This window comes from Saimiri boliviensis, chromosome 17 (assembly GCF_048565385.1).
Source record: "Saimiri boliviensis isolate mSaiBol1 chromosome 17, mSaiBol1.pri, whole genome shotgun sequence".
NCBI classification, from domain to species: domain Eukaryota; kingdom Metazoa; phylum Chordata; class Mammalia; order Primates; family Cebidae; genus Saimiri; species Saimiri boliviensis.
In genome coordinates, this window is record NC_133465.1 from 7076031 (window position 1) to 7096439 (window position 20409).

The 20409-nt window shown below is 52.1% G+C and overlaps 1 protein-coding gene across 3 annotated transcripts in view; it reads right to left on the reverse strand.

Moving 5' to 3' along the window:
- Positions 1-18640, reverse strand: part of SLC13A5 (solute carrier family 13 member 5) — a 33056-nt gene extending 14416 nt beyond the window's left edge. Inside the window, exons 1-6 of one of the 3 annotated variants that reach the window (XM_003929115.4) lie at positions 18249-18639; positions 9865-9993; positions 9475-9611; positions 6474-6661; positions 5604-5772; positions 3229-3351 (exon numbers count right to left, since the gene is read on the reverse strand). In XM_003929115.4, coding sequence (XP_003929164.2) covers positions 3229-3351; positions 5604-5772; positions 6474-6661; positions 9475-9611; positions 9865-9993; positions 18249-18350 — 848 coding nt within the window. In that variant the 5' untranslated portion in view covers positions 18351-18639. Of the gene's footprint in view, positions 1-3228; positions 3352-5603; positions 5773-6473; positions 6662-9474; positions 9612-9864; positions 9994-18248 lie in introns of all 3 variants that reach the window. The other 2 variants (XM_010339746.3, XM_010339747.3) reach the window with 2 other exon arrangements.
- Between the last annotated feature and the right edge of the window lie 1769 nt (positions 18641-20409).

Below are 20409 nucleotides of genomic sequence, written 5' to 3' on the forward strand. Positions count from 1 at the left end.
CACAAAGGCAGGCAGGGATCACCAGGTCCTAGTTTGCGGTAGGACGCGGCCTGGGCCACAGCGCTGTTCCCATCACTCAAACCGAACGTAAAAGCTGTCCTCTACCTTCCAGATCTGGAACCAAAACACAGCTCCTGTGAGCCACCCTGACCAGCCACACTGCAGGCGTCCAAACTAGAGTGGCTGTCAGGAAGGGGTGCGACTGGGCTGCAGATACACACCCCATCGCGAGCGTGCTCAGAAGCCCCCTGCCGCAGACACTGCCAGGCTCCCCTGCCAGTCAATAAGAAGGCCATGCCAGGCTGGGGGACTGCAGCTTCAGGTTCTTGGCTGTGAATCCCCAGGGGCCTGACAACCACCTCTGGCCAGACAAGAAGCTGATGATGCCCTCGTGGTCCCAATGCCATGCTATCTCCCTCCTCTTCCTCAGTGGGCCTTAGGGTTCTAGGGCAGCCCCTGGGCTGCAACTAATGCTCTGACACCTGGTATTGCTTGTCTAGAGGCAACTAAGGGCAGCAACCCTCAGCCTCCCCAAGATGGGTTGCCATACAGTGGAGCCAAAGTGCCTGGGTTCAAGTCTCAGTTCCCTACTTCCCCGTGACACAACCCTGTGTACACCACATCACCTCTCCGTGCCTCAGTTGCCTTGTCTGTATTTTAGGAATAACAATAATAGTGCCGACCTCATAGGTTGTCATGAAAATTAATTAAGTTTAAGAGTGCTCAGGCCAGGCGAGGTGGCTTATATAATCCCAGCACTTTGGGAGGCTGAAGCGGGCAGATCATCTGAGGTCAGGAGTTCAAGACCAGCCTGGCCAACATGGCAAAACCCTGTCTCTATTTCAAAATACAACAATTAGCTGGGTGTGGTGGCGGGTGACTGCAATCCCAGCTACTCGGGAGGCTGAGGCAGGGAGAATCGCTTGAACCTGGGAGGCGGAGGTTGCAGTGAGCCAAGATCGCACCACTGCACTCCAGACTGGGCGACAGAGTGAAATTCCATCTCAAAAAAAAAAAAAAAAAAAAAAAGAGCTCAAAATTGTGTCTGGCACATCATGAACAATCAATAAATGTTAGCCATGATTATTTCTATTGCCCCATGAGGAGACACAGATGCCCACTGGCAGCAGGTTCGAGATCATCTCCTGGGAGGCCTGTTCGATGGATGTGAGCAAATGAACAGGACTTTGGTAAAGATGCAAGACGCAGGGCAAAGACAGCTGCTGTCAAAGCCAAGAGAGGTGCTGTCAAAGGTGGCCAGGCAGCCACGTGAGCAGCTTTCCTGCCCCATCCACAGGCAGGACAGAGTGAGGTCTGGGCAATAATCATTAACACTCTTATTGTTGGCTGGGTGCGGTGGCTCACACGTGTAATCCCAGCACTTTGGGAGGCCGAGGAGGGCGGATCACGAGGTCAAGAGATTGAGACCATCCTGGCCAACATGGTGAAGCCCCCTCCCTACTAAAAATACAAAAATTAGCCAGACATGGTGGTATGTGCCTCTAGTCCTAGCTACTCAGGAGGCTGAGGCAGGAGAATTACTTGAACCCAGGAGGCTGAGGTTGCAGTGAACTGAGATTATGCCAGTGCACTCCAGCCTGGGCAACAGAGTGAGACTCCACCTCAAAAAATAAAATTATTATTCTTACTATCATTATTATAACTGCTTGGAATGTGTATAGTAACTTTTTTTTTTTTTCGAAACGGAGTCTCACTCTGTCACCCAGGCTGGAGTGCAATGGCACGATCTCAGCTCACTATAACCTCCGCCTCCCATGTTCAAGCAATTCTCCTGCCTCAGCCTCCCAAGTAGCTGGGATTACAGGCACGTCCCACCACACCCAGCTAATTTTTGGATTTTTAGTAGAGAATTTTTAGGGGTTTCATTTACCATGTTAGCCAGGATGGTCTCGAACTCCTGACCCCAGGCCATCTGCCCATCTCAGCCTCCCAAAGTGCTGGAACTAGAGGTGTGGGCCACCACACCCAGTTAATTTTTGTATTTTTAGCAGAGATGGGGTTTCACCTTGTTGGCCAGGCTGGTTACAAACTCCTGACTCAGGTGATCTGCCCACCTTGGCCTCCCAAAACGTTGGGATTACAGGTGTGAGCCACCATGCCCGGCCTGTATAGCAACTTCTTAATGGCAGTTTTCAAAACAGTTCGTCCTTCAGAAGAAGACTTAGGAAAATTCCCTATTTTCCTCATGAAATCACAGGTTTCTGTGGGCACTGCCGCCTCTCACTCTGCAGTCTCTTCCCTCTGGTCACATATTCCCCTGTTTTTACTTGGCTCGAGTCCGTGGATTGAGGCATAGAGCATAGGCACTTGGCTCAGAGCTGAGTACTTTCTATCCTGGTGTGGCATGTTCACCTTTGCACCACAGATAAATTTGTGTGTTCTAAAATAACAATAACTTTTTTTAGGTATTTGCAAGCCACTGGTCATGGTTCCTGTCCAAAGTCTGGCTGCCATCAAAGGTGGCCTCTGATGAACTTGCCTGTGTGCTGGGAACAGGAAGGTAAACTTTCCAGGACCTGCACACTGCTGGGAACATCAGAGGCATGCAGTAAAGGTCTAGCTTGGATTGATTTGGACGTCATCACTCCTGGGTTTACTTGGCTTAAACTCCCTGTGAATTGAGGCACAGAGCATATGAGCTTAGCTCAGAGCTGAGTCACAGGTTTGCTGTGACCTGGCCTGATGGACCCACACGGGCAAGAGGAAGCTTGTCCGGTAATATCGAACAGGCACGTGAGGACCAGCTTATCTTTAATTGCTTTAACCCACTCGCTCTTCCTCCGTGTGCCAGAGCTGTGCCGGGAGCTGTGCCCGGCATCACAGTGGCGCTGGAGGAATTCTAAGTCACTGGAACCTGAATGCAGATACTGAAGGATAGGGCTGGGATATGACTAGGAATGGCTCAGAGATGGAACGGTGGGTGGGGGGAAATTCAGGGAAGCTGCATTTGCACTGGCCTTGAAGGCTGAGGAGGTGGGAAGGTAGAGAATGGAATTCCAGGAAGAGGGGATCATGTGTGCAGAAGCTCAGAGAGCAGCCCAGGGTTGAAGGAACAGGAGGGCAGACTAGCGAGAGACGGGGCTGGAGGAAGGTCAGGGACAGACGAAGGCCTGTGTAAACCCGCCTGTGGAGTCTGAAGGCTTTTCTGCCGCCTTGAGGCATCATTAGGCATCATTTATCATCAGGCTGTGCGCAGCTGGAACTTACTTGAATCTCATGTAAATACACTGGAGCCACAGCCAGGAGAGCAGGAGCATTATCAGCATGTTGGGAAAGGCAAATGCAAACCAGGAGGCAAAGTTCACCAGGTCCTTGCTGTCAGGAAATAATCTGCAAAGGAGACACCGGTCCCCACCTCAGATGCTGAGCTGCGGGGAGTGGGCCAGGCCCCGTGTGGGGGTACAGACCAGCAGCTGGGCCCTGAGAGGTGGGCCTGAGTGGAGGCAACATCCTCCTGAGGTCTAGCCACCAAGTCCATTGCTAAGCATTAGCCCCTAACTGAATGGGAACCTCAGAACATGGCCACAGCACAAGACAAGGCCAAGAAATGACCCACTGACCCTTCTATGTGTCTAGGCCTTGCTAAGAGTCTCATGAACGCTACGGCTCATCCCTTCAGAAAAATACACCTTTTTATACATATGCATGTAATTTGGCTGATAGCTTTGCGGATCTGAAGAGAGACCTCAGCAATTTCACCCTGTAGGTTTCTGCAAAGGACGCCCTCCCCAGCCCTTGGCAAAGCAAACCTCAAAAGCTTCCCAGAGTGGAGGCTGGAGGAGGGTCGCTTCCGTGGCAGGCTCCGCCTCCCATTCCCCAGGCTCTGCTAGCTCCAGGGGCTGTCTCCTTTAGCTCAAGAATGTCAAAGCGGCCGGGCGCCGTGGCTCAAGCCTGTAATCCCAGCACTTTGGGAGGCCGAGGCGGGTGGATCACGAGGTCAAGAGATCGAGACCATCCTGGTCAACATAGTGAAACCCCGTCTCTACTAATAATACAAAAAATTAGCTGGGCATGGTGGCGCCTGCCTGTGATCCCACTCAGGTGGCTGAGGCAGGAGAATTGCCTGAACCCAGGAGGTGGAGGTTGCGGTGAGCCGAGATCGCTGCCATTGCACTCCAGCCTGGGTAACAAAAGTGAAACTCCATCTCAAAAAAAAAAAAAAAAAAAAAAAAAAAAAGAATGTCAAAGCAGGCCAGGCGCAGTGGCTCACACCTGAAATCCCAGCACTTTGGAGGCTGAGGCAGGCAGATCACAAGCTCAGGAGAGTTCAAGACCAGCCTGGCCAATATGGTGAAACCCCGATTCTACTAAACACACACACACACACACACACACACACACACACACACACACAGACAAATTAGCCTAGAGTGGTGGTGCATGCCTATAATCTCAGCTACTTGGGAAGCTAAGGCAGGAGAATTGCTTGAACCGGGGAGGCGGAGATTGCAGTGAGCTGACATCGCACCACTACATGCCAGCCTGGGTGACAAAGCAAGACTCTTTCTCAAAAAAAACAAAGAGTGTCAAAGCAGACACAGAACTTTCCCCACCCAGCCTAGACAGGCTGCTCTTCCCAGAGAAAGTTACCAGAGAACTGTAAGGATATCATTACAGAAAACACTCCTGACATTAAAACCAACGGGTTGTTGAACCTCAAGTTTCTGCCCAGCCAGGCTCCAGGCCTGTCCTTTCCACACAGCTCCTGTGCCCACTGCCCTCCCCACCCCTGTCCAGGCTCCTGTCTGCACTGGATGGCACCACCTTATTTTCATTCCTGCCCACTGCAATTAGCACATACCTCAATTAATGCATTTATTTACAAGACGTGCCTGGAACTCCCTGGCATCTTGCCACCCTCAACAGACCGTGAATACCCTGTGGCAGGGTCCAGCTTTCTCTCCCTCTTATGATCCCAGTCCCACCGAGCAGAAGGCCAGGCACAGACATGGGGTCCTCATGGCCTGTGTCCCTTTGTGGCCAAGGCTGGAAAATTCCAAACCATCTCATGTTTCAGCTGTCACCTCACAAGGGGACCTGTCACCTCAAAGGCAATTTGTGGGACCATGATGAAGCAGTGAGGCCTTGAATGACCCAACTCCAGCCCTTCATAGTATCTGTAGGCCTCGGATATCATGGGACCATCACCATTAACAACCACAGGGAGTGATCCAAGGGAGTGGTGGGGAGTCTTTTAGAGGTGTCTATTTTCTGCAAGTTTCAACCAAGGACCCAGCATCCAGGAGTACACTGTCATCTGCTATGACTAGCTCAGAGTTCAATCCACAGTCACTCTCCGAGCCTGAATCCCTGAGCCCAGGGGAGATGGTGGGACTTGCATCAGGGCAGAAAGCGGACTTGGGTGTTAGCTCCTTGGCATTAGCTCCCTATGGGCTTCTGTGTGGGCACAGGGGTGCCAGGACACAGAGGCTGGAAGGGGCCACATCTTTCCACCCCTGCCAGGCTCTCCCAGGCCAGATCTGGCTGCCTCGAGCTCCAGGACCCTGCGGAGGAGGAGAGAGGGGTTCCTCCAGCCCTGGTACCCACTTTGTTGGCCCCATAAGATGTGACTAAGGACTCACTCGTTCATCTGGCCCAGGAGCACCACGTTGGGTCCCGTCCCAGTCAGGGTGGCGGTACCCCCAATGCTGGCCGCGTAGCAAACACATAGGGTCATGGCCTTGCACATCCTCTTTCGCTCTTGGTCCTCCTGCTGCCCCAGAGGAGTGCCTTCAAAAATCACTTGGTTCCCTGTGGCGGGCACAGCGCTATTAGCTAAGCCGCTGATGGGGGCTGCCCACCCAGCCCCAGCTCCTGACTCTGCTGCTGACCTGAGGATTGGGACATCCTAGCCCTGCTGATTTAGCTGCCCCACTGGGTTCCATAAAAGTTGTCAGCAGGAATGTACCCAATTCCTCTCTGCAGCCCCGGGACCTTGCCCTGGGTCTGGCAATCAGGCCATCAGCCCCAGACCCTGTGTCTACCGCACCGGGCCGGGGATGGTAACGGAACATGGCAGATGGCAAGGCAGATGCGAACGTGCCCTCCCTGAGCTTGGCACCTAGCAGGGAAGCAAGCATGGGACACCAAGCCCAAGATCCATGGGAGCAGAGAGTGGAAGGATTTGAGCTACTCAAGAAGATCAGAGAAGGGCTCCTTGAGGATAAGCAGGCGTGGCAAGGAGTGAGGGGCACCCAGTAAATGCTCAAAAGATGCCCAAATGAATAATCGAGTGGATGCATTGATTTCAATGCTCTATTAAAGGATCCAACTTTTATGCAAGAATCCCATTCCTAAAACTGATGACAATAGCATTCTCTAATTGTTTTCTCTATGCGTATTTAAAGGAGGGCTTCAGGAAGCAGACACGGAGAAGGAGGTGGCCAAAGCGTTTGCCAACAGAGGGAGGGGAGGGCTGCTGTTGCAGCCTGGTAGTACCACCAGAGGCTCACCTGGCAGCTCGTTGGCCTTGCCCTTGTCCGCCAGCTCCAGGGCCCCCAGGCCGGCCTCAGGGGCTGTGCTTGTGGCTTCCATCTGCTGCAGCATGGCCTCCACAATGGGCACCATCATGGCTGTGGCGGCCGTGTTGCTGATCCACATGGACAGGAAGGCTGTGACACCCATAAAGCCCAGCATCAGCCTGCAGAGGAGGGGCAGGGAGGAAAGCCAGAGAATCCCCACCCCATCCCGCAACACTTCCCAGGGAGCAACCGTGGATGGGGTCCACCCCTGCAGGGTTGCACAGGTGTTGAGGCCAGTTCGAGACAGGCTATTTGAATAGGGATGACAATTTCAGGGACTTCTCCCTCTCCCTTCCTCTCTCCCTCCTGCTTCTCCCACATACGTTACTGATGTCTACTGTGTTTGCTGCTGGGGTTACCAAGAGGCCTCAGATCCAGTCATGGTTCTAAGGAGCACCCCTGCCCCACTATCTAGCAGGGGAAGCCCAGGCATCCGGATGGTGCCAACTCAATATGGAGCTTGCCCTAGGGTGTGCTGGAATACTCTACGTGCAGGCAGCCCCAGCTTCCCGCTCCTGGCTAGGAAATCCCCATCCACCCCAAATCCTGCCGCACCTCTCAGAAGTTCAGAAGGACTAAGCAGAGTGGGTGTAGGGTGAGCTGGGGAGGCAGCTTGGGTGAAGTGTGACTCTTCTCCCTGCTGGAACTCCACCCCTGCCATCTCCCCCGCACATACACTTTGACCCCTCCACGCTGCCGTGAACCTGATCACACAAACAGTATTCAGAAAATAGTCTCCCTTTGCTTATAGCCCCTGCTCCCTTCTCTGCCATCTATCAGGAAGACTCCTTGTGGTCCCTCAGAGCCTGCCCAAACAATGTCCCTCCTCTGGGACCACCCTATGAGTGTGCAGCAGTTGGGGCTGGCCTCACCCTTCTCAATCCTCCCCATTACTCTCATCATCATTGTGCTGGGTTCAAAGCACCTGTTTCAATGTCTGCTCTCTCCTTAGGCTGTGAGCAGGGCAGGGCCTGACTCTGCTCTGTGGCTCCACACAGCCTAGCTGTACAAGGCTAGGGACAGAAGGAGCTCGCCTGGCTGGGCACGGTGGCTCTTGCCTGTAATCCCAGCACTTTGGGAGGCCTAGGCAGGCAGATCACGAGGTCAGGAGATCGAGACCATCCTGGCTAACATGGTGAAACCCTGTCTCTACTAAAAAAAAAAAAAAAAAAAAATTAGCCAGACATGGCGGCAGGCACCTGTAATCCCAGCTATTTGGGAGGCCGCGGCAGAAGAATTGCTTGAAACTGGGAGGCAGAGGTTGCAGTGAGCCCAGATCGCACCATTGCACTCCAGCCTTGGCAACAGCGCAAGACTCCGTCTCAAAAATTTAAAAAAGCTTGCCTGTTTTTAGCCTGCATGTCCTGCTGCAGTCAGGCTCCTCCTCGGTGCTCCTAGTTCACCCAGGGGAGGAACCTGAAGAAGGGACCCAGGAGCTGTTCTCCACCAGGACCCAAGTTGGCGTCCACACAGGTAGACATTATGGACCCATAAAAACAAAGCCTGGGAGCCAGGCTAGGAGGAGGGTAAGATTTGCACGAATGGAGGTATCTTCGAAGGACCAAGGCTGCTACATGATGTTTCAAGGCATCAAGTTGACCCCCCAGGACAGGCAGTGCTTTGGACTAACTGGAGACCTTGCTCAGAGGAGCCAGGTGGCAGGAAGGAGAGAGAATCGTGGATGAACCTGGGTTTGGAAGGGGAAGCTCTCCAGCATGCTACAGAACGAAACCCACTGGAGTGGCCTCCCAAGCTGGCCACTCAAGGAAGCCAAGAACAAGGATTCTCGGGGCTCCGAGGTCCACTTTCTTGGGGTCTCTCATTTCTGGAAAATACAATGGCTTTCGATTTGATGCTAAACCAATCACTAGAAGGAATCGATGCCAGGATGGGTAACAGAGATCAGAGAGCCACAAAGTCGCCCACTCAGGGGAGTCTGAGACACCAAGGGAGCCCCAGGCATGGGTCACCTGCAGGGCGGCCCAGAGTCTGTATATGCTCAGGGCCCGGCACAACCCCCCACACATGGGCGACTCAGGAGGAATTTACTGTGAACTGACCAGCAGCTGACTCTCGAGGGCTGAGCCCAGGACGTGCCATCACTGAGGGGACACATTGCCTCAAAAGGAAGATGTGCCCTGAGTTTCTGATTAGAGAGGACACAGGCCTTGTCAGATAAGCTGGGTCCAATCCCCACATGACCATGAGCAAATCACATTTTCCCTCTCTGCCTGGAATGCCTCATCTACAGAACGTGGGTGGTAAGAAGAATACTCAGCTCTCAGAGTTGTGGTGAGAATTAAATGAGGCAATGAATAAGCTCCTGGTATCATGCCTGGGGCTGTGCAGACACTCAACATACCCATTATGATTATGATTGATTATATCGACTCCATGGCTGAGCTGGAAATGGCCAGCTAGATTGGCAGGGGAGATCTTGGAAATGGAGAGAGAAGCTGGAATACGGAGCGATGTCGGGGAAGACAAGAAGCTTCTTTGCAGGGGGAACAGATGCCCCAGCTTGGAGAGAGGACATTTCTGCTTCCCCATGAGCTGGGTAGTTGAGCCACTTCTGGTCTGCTTCCCCTCCCTCATCAGGCACAGCTTGATCCAGCCTCTGTTTGATTTGTTCCCTGTGGAACCCTGCAGGTAGCTGCCTCCCACTGGAAGCCTTCCAAGCCTGCAAGGACTCTTGCTAACCCACCTCCTCTGGATTCAGAGGACGCTTACCTACTGCTGCTCACCATGGGCCACCACCACCTGTGCATCTGGTCTCTCCAGCTAAAGCTGTAACTCACCCCACCCAGCCAAGCCCAGGTAATCCCATGGCCAGTCCTCACCAGTGGGTGGTCTGGTCCGTACCACCCTCTACCCGCTTCCAGCCCTGGGGCTCACACAGAGCCACAGGTCAAGAGAGAGAAGGCGTAATTACTGTGCAGGCTTGGCCCCCACCCAGAGGAGCGTGCGCAGGGCGATCCTCTTGTGCAGGTTCCAGCGCTCCACGGCCACGGCCACCATGAGGCCACCCAGGAATAGCATGTTGGTGTCCTTCATGTACTGGACACACACCTAGAGCATGGCACGGAGGCCCCATCAGGGCTGCCCCTTGCCACACCCTTGAGCCACCCAAGTCCCCGGATGCTGACTTGAGGGACAGCTTGGAGTGGGTGGGGATGCAGGCTCCAGCGGCCTCTCCCTGCCATGGGGATCCACAAATGGAGCTTCTCCAGTCACCCCCAGGCCTGCATGGCTCAGAGGGGGCACTAGAGAAAGAGGCAAGGGTAGAACCAGGAAGTCACCAGGATCCCCTGGGTCTGCTCACCTGCTTGGAGTCCAGAATCTGGAAGAGTGGGAAAAGCAAGACAGGCATGAGAGAGGTGACAGCCAGAGGGATGACTTCTGTGCACCAGTAAATGGCCATGAGGATGATGACGTAGGCACACCTGACAAACTGAAGAGACGGTCCTGAGGCCTCGGCGTGTGGCCGCCTTGCTCTCCCCACCCCCAGAATCCCCCAGACAGCGGCTGGCATGGATCGCCAAAACAGCGGTGTCCTCGGAGGGAATCCCCTCAGCGCTGGCATGGATCGCCAAAACGGCGGTGTCCTCGGAGGGATCCCCTCAAAGTCATCCTGTTCCCCAGCCCTGGTCAGCACAGCTTTCCGGGGTCAGGACAGGGAGGCAGGCGTAGGATCTATCCTCAAAGGGCTCCTGCCCTGTTCCCGTCCCTCCTTCGCCTCCTCCCTACTTCCCAGCTGTGTGGTTCCAGGGGAAGTTCTTTCATCTTCTCAAACCTTGGATTAGCTGCCTCTCAAAACAAAAGAGCAAGAATAGGACAAGGAAGAAAAGGAAAATGAAGGAAAAAGGAGGAGGAGGAGGAAGGGATAGAATAAAGGAAGGGGGAAGAAGGGAAGGGAGAAGGAAGAAAAGAAAGGAGGAAGAGGAGAAGGAAAAGGAGAACAGAATACTTTTTTTGAGACAGAGAATCGCTCTTGTCACCCAGGCTGGAATACAATGGCACGATCTTGGCTCACTGCAACCTCGCCCTCCCAGGTTCCAGCGATTCTTCTGCCTCAGCCTCCCAAGTAGCTGGGATTACAGGCACCCACCACCATGCACGGCTAATTTTTTTTGTGTATTTGTAGTAAAGACGGGGTTTCACCATGTTGGCCAGGCTGGTCTCAAACTCCTAACCTCAGGTGATCTGCCCACCTCGGCCTCCCAAAGTGCTGGGATTACAGGCATGAGCCACTCCGCCCAGCCTAAAATACCATTTTTAATGACATGCCGTAAGAATTAGACAAAATCATTTTACAACATAAGTGAAATTCTCTCCATTTTGAAAGCTAAGTGCAATTTTTCTCCATGTTCGTCCTCAATTCTACTTCCTCTTCTCAACGTCCTACCGTGGTCATTTATTCATTTGGCTAGTAATGTTCATGCTGATCATTTTTAAAACTGCAAATACTCTGTAAGTTTGGCAGATCATTTCACTTCCCCTCTGCCTTCCTGCATCTGAGTAAATGTGATTTCTTTTTGGCCCTCAAAAGAATGCTGTGATCACTCTACTTTCTTTGGCTCACCTGTTTTTAAATCGGTCTTTCCTGTTTCAGGAGAGGCTCCTGGAAGCACTTCCTCGAATTCCTAATACCTGTTCCTAATTTCTTTCTCAAAGGGCTGCTCTGAATTTCTCTGCTCCAGGAATGTACCTGTAAACCAGTTCCTCCAGAACATCGCAGCACTGGGAGTTTTCAAGGTTTGCTTGGAGTCGTCTTCTTTTCTTTTCTCTTTTTTTTTGTCGGGGGAGGGGATGGAGTCTTGCTCAGTAGCCCAGGCTGGAGTGCAGTGGTGTGATCTCGGCTCACTGCAACCTCCGCCTCCTGGTTCAAGTAGTTCTCCTGCCTCAGCCTCCTGAATAACTGGGATTACAGTTGCCCACCACCACATCTGGCTATTTTTAAAAAAATTTTTAATAGAGACAGGGTTTCACTATGTTGGCCAGGCTGGTCTCGAACCCCTGACCTCAAATGATTCACCTGCCTCGTCCTCCCAAAGTGCTAAGATTACAAGCACGAGCCACCAGGAGGGCCTTGGGGTCGTTTTCATTACAATTGAGAAGATGGTGCTTGGTGTTCCCACTGGCATCTGTCTAACGACAAAGGCCTCAAGCTAGGCTATTCATATTCACATTTTTGTGAACGTTCCATTCACCACCTTTAGCCACTTAGCACTGGGATTTGGCTTTGGGGTGAGACTGGGCTGGGTTTTCAAACAAGCACTTGCTGGCCTGGCCCCTGTCTCATCCTAGGACTTTCCATCAATAATTTCACCTCTTTGGTTTGAGGACCTATTATCACAGCACAGTTCACAATTTCAAAGACATGAAACCAACCTAAGTACCCATCAACCAAGAAGTGAATAAAGCAAACGTGGTAGATATATGCCGTGGAATACTATTCAGCTATAGAAAAGAATGAAATGATATCTTTTGCAGTAACTTGGATGCGAGTGGAGGCCATTGTTCTGAGAGAAGTAACTCAGGAATGGAAAGCCAAATACTGCACGTTCTCACTTCTAAATGGAAGCTAAGCTATGGGTACCCACAGGTATACAGTGTGGTACAAAGGACACTGGAGACTGAGAAGCAGGGAGGTTGGGAGGGGAGTGAGGGATGAAAAACCACACATTGGGCACCTCATATACGACTCAGGTGACGGGTGCTCTAAAACCTCAGACTTTGCCAGTATACGATTCATCCCTGTAAACAAAAACTATGTGTACCTCTAAAGCTATTGAAATAAAAATGATAATAATTACATAATAAAAATAGCCACCTCCCTAGGTCGTTTCATGTTTCATCAGCATTCTTATTATCATTCTCATTTAATTACCCAGGCTGTACCCTCTCCCTCATTCCAGCCCCCTCTAATTAAATCAGTCACCAAGACCTACGGCACTGACCTCTTATTTTGGGGGCCTCTTTCCCACCCCTCCTTTATCCCCATGGCCACTGCCTTTGCTCAGGCCGCATCTCCTCCTCTCTCCATCTCTCACAGCAATTCTCCTCTCATTTGTTCTTCCTATCTGCATCAACCCATACTGTCCTTCCTCTTTCTCTGTGGCAGATCTGATCACAGCACCGTGTTACAGTGAACCCCAGGTCTCTCTTCAAATAATCAGCATGTCAGTATCTCCAGCTCTCTTATTATTTAAAGTTTAACTTCCTTGTAATTCCAGTAAACAACCTTCTCCACCGGTTCATCAGTAGTTCACACCTGCTCCCCTTACCCCTACACCCCCTCCTCCATCCTGACTCATCCCGGTCACCTAATCGCCAGGCTACCTGCTCTGACACGTCCATAACTGTCCTTCCCACAAAAACACCCACCCTGCCACTCCAGCTTGGACCCCTGCTCTTTTTAAAATAGCCAATCAGGTTTAGTCTATTCTGTGCGGTCTAACCATAGCCAATAGGGGACGACACGGCAGTAGGGACGGCCCCCGTCAGGCATAAGTGCTATTCCCAGCTCGTCCAAGCGTGCGGCGGCATCATTGCTCCATCACGTGGCCTGCACCCTTCTATAGAAGTAAACTGCCTTGCTGAGAGGACATATCTTTGAGTGTTATTTCTTTCACGTCATCGAAATTTTACTTATTAACAACCCCTTTGTTTAAAAGACTCCTGTTGCCTTCAGGACAAATCCCAAGTGCTTCAGGAGGACTTAAAAGATCCTCCTCGAGGGGCCAGGCTCTGTGGATCCCCTCTGCCTCATGTCGTCACCCACTCCCACCCTGCGTTCCAGCCACCCCAAAGCATTTTCAGTAACTGAGGCAGTGAGGGGGGTGCTCTCCCTCTCACAGCCTCCTCCTCTTAGCCAGGCCCTGGGCCTGGGGTGAGGACTCAGGGTTCAGCTCCAAGTTCCTTCTTAGATGTCTCCCTGTGCCCCCTCCACAGCCTGGTTTGTGCCCTACCTCTGAATACCACCCCCCTCCCAGACATTAGCATATGGGATTGTCCCTGTTTCCTCAACTGTTCCTCTACCACTACAAGCAGTGTGTGACTTGAGAGCACAAACAGTACAGTGAGTCCTCCCTTCACACCACTGATCGGTCCTTGGAAGCTGCAATGTGCAAGTGGAACAGCAGAAACCAACACTCCCTTAGAGCAATTGCTAGAAACAACAGTGTCTACAGTGTATTCCCGGTCACGAAAACATCACAGAGCTTCTATACAAAGACCAAAACACTTGCAGTATTAAACACCGAAATAAATGCGAGCTATACAGATATTTAAGAAACATGAATAAAAACAGCTGAGATAATTATTTACCCACTTATGACAGGTTAGGGCCTTGAGTGACCAGAGCCTGTCCCAGCAGCTCAGGGTACAGGTGGGAACGAGCACTGGACAAGATGCCATTCCATTGCAGAGTGCACACTCGCATGCACGCCCACACTCACTCAGGTCGGGAACGAACACACACTCCAATTCACCTAACATGCACGTTTGAGATGTAGAAGGAAACCACAGTACCTGGAGAAAACCCTTGTGGACGTGAGATAACGTGCAAATTCCACAGACAGTGACCCCAGCCAGTAATCATTTTCTTTTCTTTCTCTCTCGCTTTATTTATTTATTTATTTTTGAGACAATGTCTCACTCTGTTGCCGAGGCGGGAGTGCAGTGGCACGATCACAGCTCACTGCCGCCTCCATCTCCTGGACTCAGAAGATCCTTCCTTTCCCCCCCGACCAACATGACAATGAAATGACGTTGAATGAAATGACATTATTCAAGAACCTGCCGTATTTCTAGATTCACTCTGTCCTCTGCATCTAAAACAGGCCTAACACTTAGGATATCTTTGCAAATGCTTATTAAAAGAATCAACGGCATTCACCCGAGTTTAGCTATGACAACGTTGCTGAAGAACAGAGGTACCTGGACACAATCACTGCTTGTCATCACTCAGAAGAGCAAGTATTATTTGCACAACACATTGCAGGAAGACTTAGAAATTCTTCATCTGGGTTGTGTTATCAGCCACAAATAAATAAATAAATAAATAAATCTTTCTTCAGCATCCCATGAGCAACCCGGGGCACCTCCCTACTGGCAAAGCAGGGTTTCTCGGCCAGGCACACTGATATTTTGGGTTAAATGATTCTTTGTTGTGGGGGCTGTGCACAGCAGGATGTTGAGAGCATTGCTGGCCTCCACCTATGAGATGCCAGTAGAACCGTCTCCAGTTGGGACAGCAAACAATGTCTCTGTACTTTGCCAAAGCTCCCCTGTTGTGGGGCAGGGTGGGGGCAGGAGAAAGGATCAATGCTGGTTCACAGCCACTTAACTAAAGACAGAACAGTAGCGTGACTGGAAGCCCAGGCTTTGACACCAGACAGACGTGATTGGCGTCCGTTGTCAGCTACTGTCTGGCCCTTGGCAGTCACTAACCTCCCTGGGCCTTGGTGTCAGGGGTGTACCCCTGGGCAGGCCATGAGAATGATCCCCTCCAGGAGCAGATAATGAGAGGGTGCATTGGAGAGAATTTTAAAACATTAATATTAGCTAAAAATCAATTTGTTTCTTACTATTATCATGAGACGGCAATTCTAAACAATGTCACTCAAAGATTGCCCTGCCTGCTCCCAACCCTGGTCTCTCTCCTCTCTTGTTTCATGTCTTCATCTTCAAATTGGGGATTTAGGAATGCTCATTTTTCACATATGGCACACAAAGTCCTCGGTAGCTTTCGATTCTCTAAATTTAGAAGCAGCAGGTGGCACATGTCACCTGTGTACACTGTACATTCCTGGAGGTGTCAAACATACCCACTAGGAAGGAGGATGAGACACAAAGTTACCTGCCTCCTCATCTCCACCCCACCATTTGGAAGCCCAGGAGGTGCCTCATCCCTGAAGTCAACAGGCTTGACCCTTCCTAGTCTAGAATGGCCCCCACAGTGTCAGGGGAGAGGGTAGGATAGGAAGGGGATGTTAGAAAAGTCTGACATTAACAAGTCAGGGTGTCCTGGCACACCACTTCGTGAAAAAGTGCAGGCAAAACCTACTCTGTGTGTATTTGTGTGTGTTGGGGGGTGTGTGGGTGGGTGTGTGTGTTTGGGAAGAGAGAAAAGAGATTGACTGGTTTCTGGAAAGATGTTCATCAAATTATGAATAACTTATGGGATTTGAGAGTATTTTCATTTTTACTTTATACCTTACAGATTTGTAAAATGAATCCTTTTCCATTTTAATAAAATAAATGATACAAGAAATTTATCATTTATTTTTTAAAATTATTATTATTTTTTGAGATGGAGTCTTGCTCTGTTGCCCAGGCTGCAGTGCAGTGGCGCGGTCTCGGCTCACTGTAACCTCCGACTCCCAGGTTCAAGTGATTCTCCGGCTTCAGCCTCCCAAGTAGCTGGGACTACAGGTGTACACTGCCACACCCAGCTAATTTTTGTATTTTTAGTAGAGATGGGGTTTCACCATGTTGGTCAGGCTGGTCTCAAACTCCTGACTTTGTGATCTGCCCGCCTCGGCCTCCCAAAGTGCTAGGATTACAGGCATGAACCACCACACCCTGCCTTAAATGATTTTTTTTTTTTTTTTAAATAAAAAAGGACCTAGAGAAAGGATAGAGAAAGTAGAACAGAGATGAGGCCAGGAAGGAACCAAGGTAGAGACAGGAAAACTGGAAACAGCGGGTGAGGAGAAGGGCCTGGGTGTTGGCAGAGGGTAGTGTGCCCTGGGAGTCACCTCCTGGCAAGGACTGTGCTGCTCAGGCTGCCAAGGTCCCGCCGGCTTCTCAGCAGCTTCCCAGCTGCCCTGTCCGTGCTGTGTACCCTCTGGATTTCCTTGCACAATGGGGTGGCCATGCAGGGTGGAGGCAGGGTGACCGAAACAGAGGCACAAAGGGAAAAAATAAGAAGACAAGGTCCAGGGTCCTCAACCAACCCAATCAGAAGGAAAGCTCCTCAAGGCAGTCTTTGGAAGGACTCTTCCCGGGTTTTCCTCTTCCCTTCTCTGGTCTTCACTCACAGGACAGCTTAATCTCTCTCCACCCCCCCCCTTCTCTCTCTCTCTCTCTCTCTCTCACACACACACACACACACACATATACACACACACACAACAACAACACACACACACGGCAAGTTGGGGTTCCAGCTCAGTGTGTGTGTGTATGTGTGTGTGTGTGTGAGTAGGGTCTCCTGGGGAAGGAAGTTCAGCCAAGCTGCTATAATTATTCCAGGGAACATCACTCCCTGCCAGCAGAACTAAAATCACAGCTCTCCTGCCTGGCTCTTTCCTTTGGGCAATAACGGCCACAAACCTTTTGCTACAGAGGAAGTATGACTGCTCACAGGTGGTGTGGCAATTCCAGCGCCTCCCCAGTTGGATCTGCTGCCCTTGGCACCTCCAGGGCCTGTGCTAGGCCCACCCAAGGGCTCCTCCCAGTCTCTCTGCCCCCATCCTAGGAATCAACGTGAATCCCTTTTGACTCCCAACGCCTTAAAGTGTCAGAACCAAACCACCTAGTCCCATTGTACAGATGAGAACACCAAGGCTCAGAGAGCACAGGCGCTTGGCTAAAGTCACAAAGATGAGAGAATGATGGAAGTCCAGTTTTCTTGCAGGTTGGCTTTCTGACGCCCCAAAACACCCCGTTCCTCTAGAGCTGCCCCCAGAGCATCCCATGAAGAACTCCTCTGTTTCCCAAACCTGCCTGGGGAGCCTGGAAGTGGGGGCAGCTGGAGGTTTCCTGTCTGGGCTGAGAGTGAAAGGGCTAAAAGAAAGAACAAGGAAGGAGCAGCCAGCAGCCACAAAAGGCTTCAAAGGGCTCGGGCCTCTGCCAAACTGGCTGTGCACAGCCCAGTGGAGCCTGCCCCCACCCTGCGGCCAAGACCATTCATTCTCTCTCTCCCTCCCAGAAGCATTAGGAGACCAGGGCCTGGGAGGAAGCTTCCCTGCAACCCCAGGTCCTGCCACCCAAGGCGTGAGCTCTGGGAATGTGTCCCGCCTCCTGCCACAGCCCCAGCAGGCAGCAGGCAAAGCAGGCCAACTCCCGACCTGCCTGCAGCCTGGAGCAGGATTTTGACTCAGCTGTGGCTCTCGGGGTTGGAAGAAGTATGGGTCATAGACAGAGACACTAAGGCCCAAGGAAGGGCCAGAGAGTGGCAAAGACTGCAGGGTCCACGTGGCGACGATCTTTTCCTGTACGTCCCACCTGACGGCAGAAGACACCTACAGCTTGAAGTCTCCATTGGCGAAGGGAAGAGACAGAAAAGATGGAGGGAAAGGCAAGCTCCCAGGCTCCCTGTTGGCATAGGTGACATTTTGGGGGAAACGGGGTTATGCACTGTGGGGAGATTCCATTCGGAGCCGGGACTGAGTCTAAGGCTGGGATCTGTGTGGCTGAGATCTGTGCTCACTTCGAGGTTTCTGTGCTTGCCTTGACGGCTCTTGAGCCCTGGGATCCGGAAACCCCAAGGTTGGTGCGCCCTGCGCTGGCCATGCCCCTCGGGTTCTTTTCAGGGCACCTCCCATCTGGCACCTGGAGCTCCCGAGTGCGCGCGCCCGGGGAGAGCTGTGCCCCCCGTGGAATCCGTGCGCTCCATCTCGGGGCTCCCGGGTTCGGCGCCCGTTAGTGGGCACCGGGCGCCCGGTGTCCGCGGGGCTGCCTGGAGATGCAACTGACCTTGGCGGGCATCAGAATGATGAGTGGCAGCAGCAGGAGCGGGGTGACGAACAAGATCACGAAGGACTTGAACTTGACGACATAGCTCAGCGCCGAGGCCATCGCGCGGGAGGGAGACTGACGGGAGAGACGAGTGAGGGGCTGCTAGAGGCGCCGCGGGCTTAAGAAGGGGCCGCAGTCCGCGGGGGGTTGGGGAGGGGGCGGTGACAACTCCGCCCCCCACGGTGGGGCCTCCCCGCGGCCCTGGGGGCGGGGCCACCCCTCGGGGTCGGTGGGACGCGCCTGCCCCCAATTCTGCCACCCGGCAGCGGCGGGAGGCCTCTCTGGACTCCGACGCTTCGGGCCAGCCCTCTAGGGGCAGCCTGGGCCCTAGCACCTCCCGCTCTCCAGGCCTCTGCTGCGCTGCCGGGGCAGAAGTGCGCCCCGGGGCTGCCCAGCGGGGCGCTGCGGTCACTGGTGCTGCCAGCTTTGTCGTGAGGCTCCTTCCCGCGTCCGCACCTGCTCTTCCTTGGGCTCTGAAGGGTCCTAGATGAAAACCTCTGCAGGCCTCTGGGTCTCTCAGGTCTCTCTCCCGATCTCCCTCTCCTTTTCACCTCCTTACTTCCGCCCCTACCATGCCTCTCCCCAAGGTGTCCCCGCGCGCCCCGCGCCCTCCGCTTCCCCGTCTCCCCCGGCTTCCTCGCCGCGCCCGCCCCTCTCCAGGTGCAAGACCCCCTTTTGGTCTGGAGCTCCCGGGCGATCGCCGGGGAGGCGAGGCCACTGTCCTCCGCGGTCCGGGCGGCTCTTGCGCTCCAGTGGACACGGCGCCCGGCGGACACCAGGCGGGCAGATGCGGGCGCGCGTCTTGAAGGGGCCGCACTGAGCCCCAGCAGCCGCAGCTGTCCGCCCGACCCAGGTCGCTATTGCAATTTTTTACAGAGGAAAACGGAGGTCTAGAGAGGAAGGGACGCTACTAAGGCGACTCTGAGACAGTCGCCCATGCGTTCATTCAGCCCGCAGGCAACAGACAGGTACCGAGGGCTCCTTCTCCGCTAGGCCCTGTTTTGGACATTGGAGACACGCGGATGCAAGGATATCCCCACCTCTGTGATTTTCTTCTTTCCTCTCTTCTGCCTGCCTTCTCATTCTGCAGCTTCCTTTCGGGAAGTCTCATCCTCGTTGGTGGCTTAACCACAGCCTGCCCCTTAGTCATTATCATCCTCTGCTTTCAACCCAGCCATGATGCCAGAGTCCCAGATTTCCTTATGTCCAACCTTCCGCAGACTGGACGTGTCTCAGTCCGGAAAACTCTATACATCCTGAATCAAGCTCACCAGTCCCTTCCTGTGACCTGCACCCAAAGACACACATTCCTCTAAACCCCTCCTTCAATTACCTCCCTCATGCCCCCTCTCCTTGTAATTCTCATTCACATAGCCCTGGGTTTTCCCCTTTCCTCTTTCACCAGGGCACTCAGCATAATTTGTACCTCTTATATTTATTGGTGTAATTCTTATTTTTTACTTTGTTTTTAAAGTAAAATAAAAATACAAAATACAAATAAAAATAATTAAAAATAATTGACAAATAATTGTCTAAATTTATGAAGTACCATGTGATTTTTCAGTGTATGTGTAATTGTGGCATGATCAAATCAGGCTAATGAGCATATTCATCACTCAGATATTTATCAAACATTTGTCATTTCTTTGTGATGACAACATTTAAAACATCTTGTAGCTTTTTAAAAATATATGATACATTATTATGGTGTCATTTCTATTTACTGTTTTATTCATCACTGCCTATCCAGCTAGCACCTTTCCCAGTGCCTGACCCAGGGTGTGCACTCAAACCCTTTTCTCTGGGATGAATGAATGAGAGTGAGTAAACATCTTTAGTTCTTTCTTTTTTTAAAATTTTACTTTAAGTTCTGGGATATATGCCCTGAATGTGCAGGTTTGTTCCATAGGTATACACATGCCATGGTGGTTTGCTCCCCCTATCGACCTGATATCTAGGTTTTAAGTCCCATATGCATTAGGTATTTGGCCTAATGCTCTCCTTCCCCTTGCCCTGCAGCCCCTGACAGGCCTCAGGGTGTGATGTCTCCCCTCCCTGTGTCCATGTGCTCTCACTGTTCAATTCCCACTTATGAGCGAGAATATTCAGTGTTTGGTTT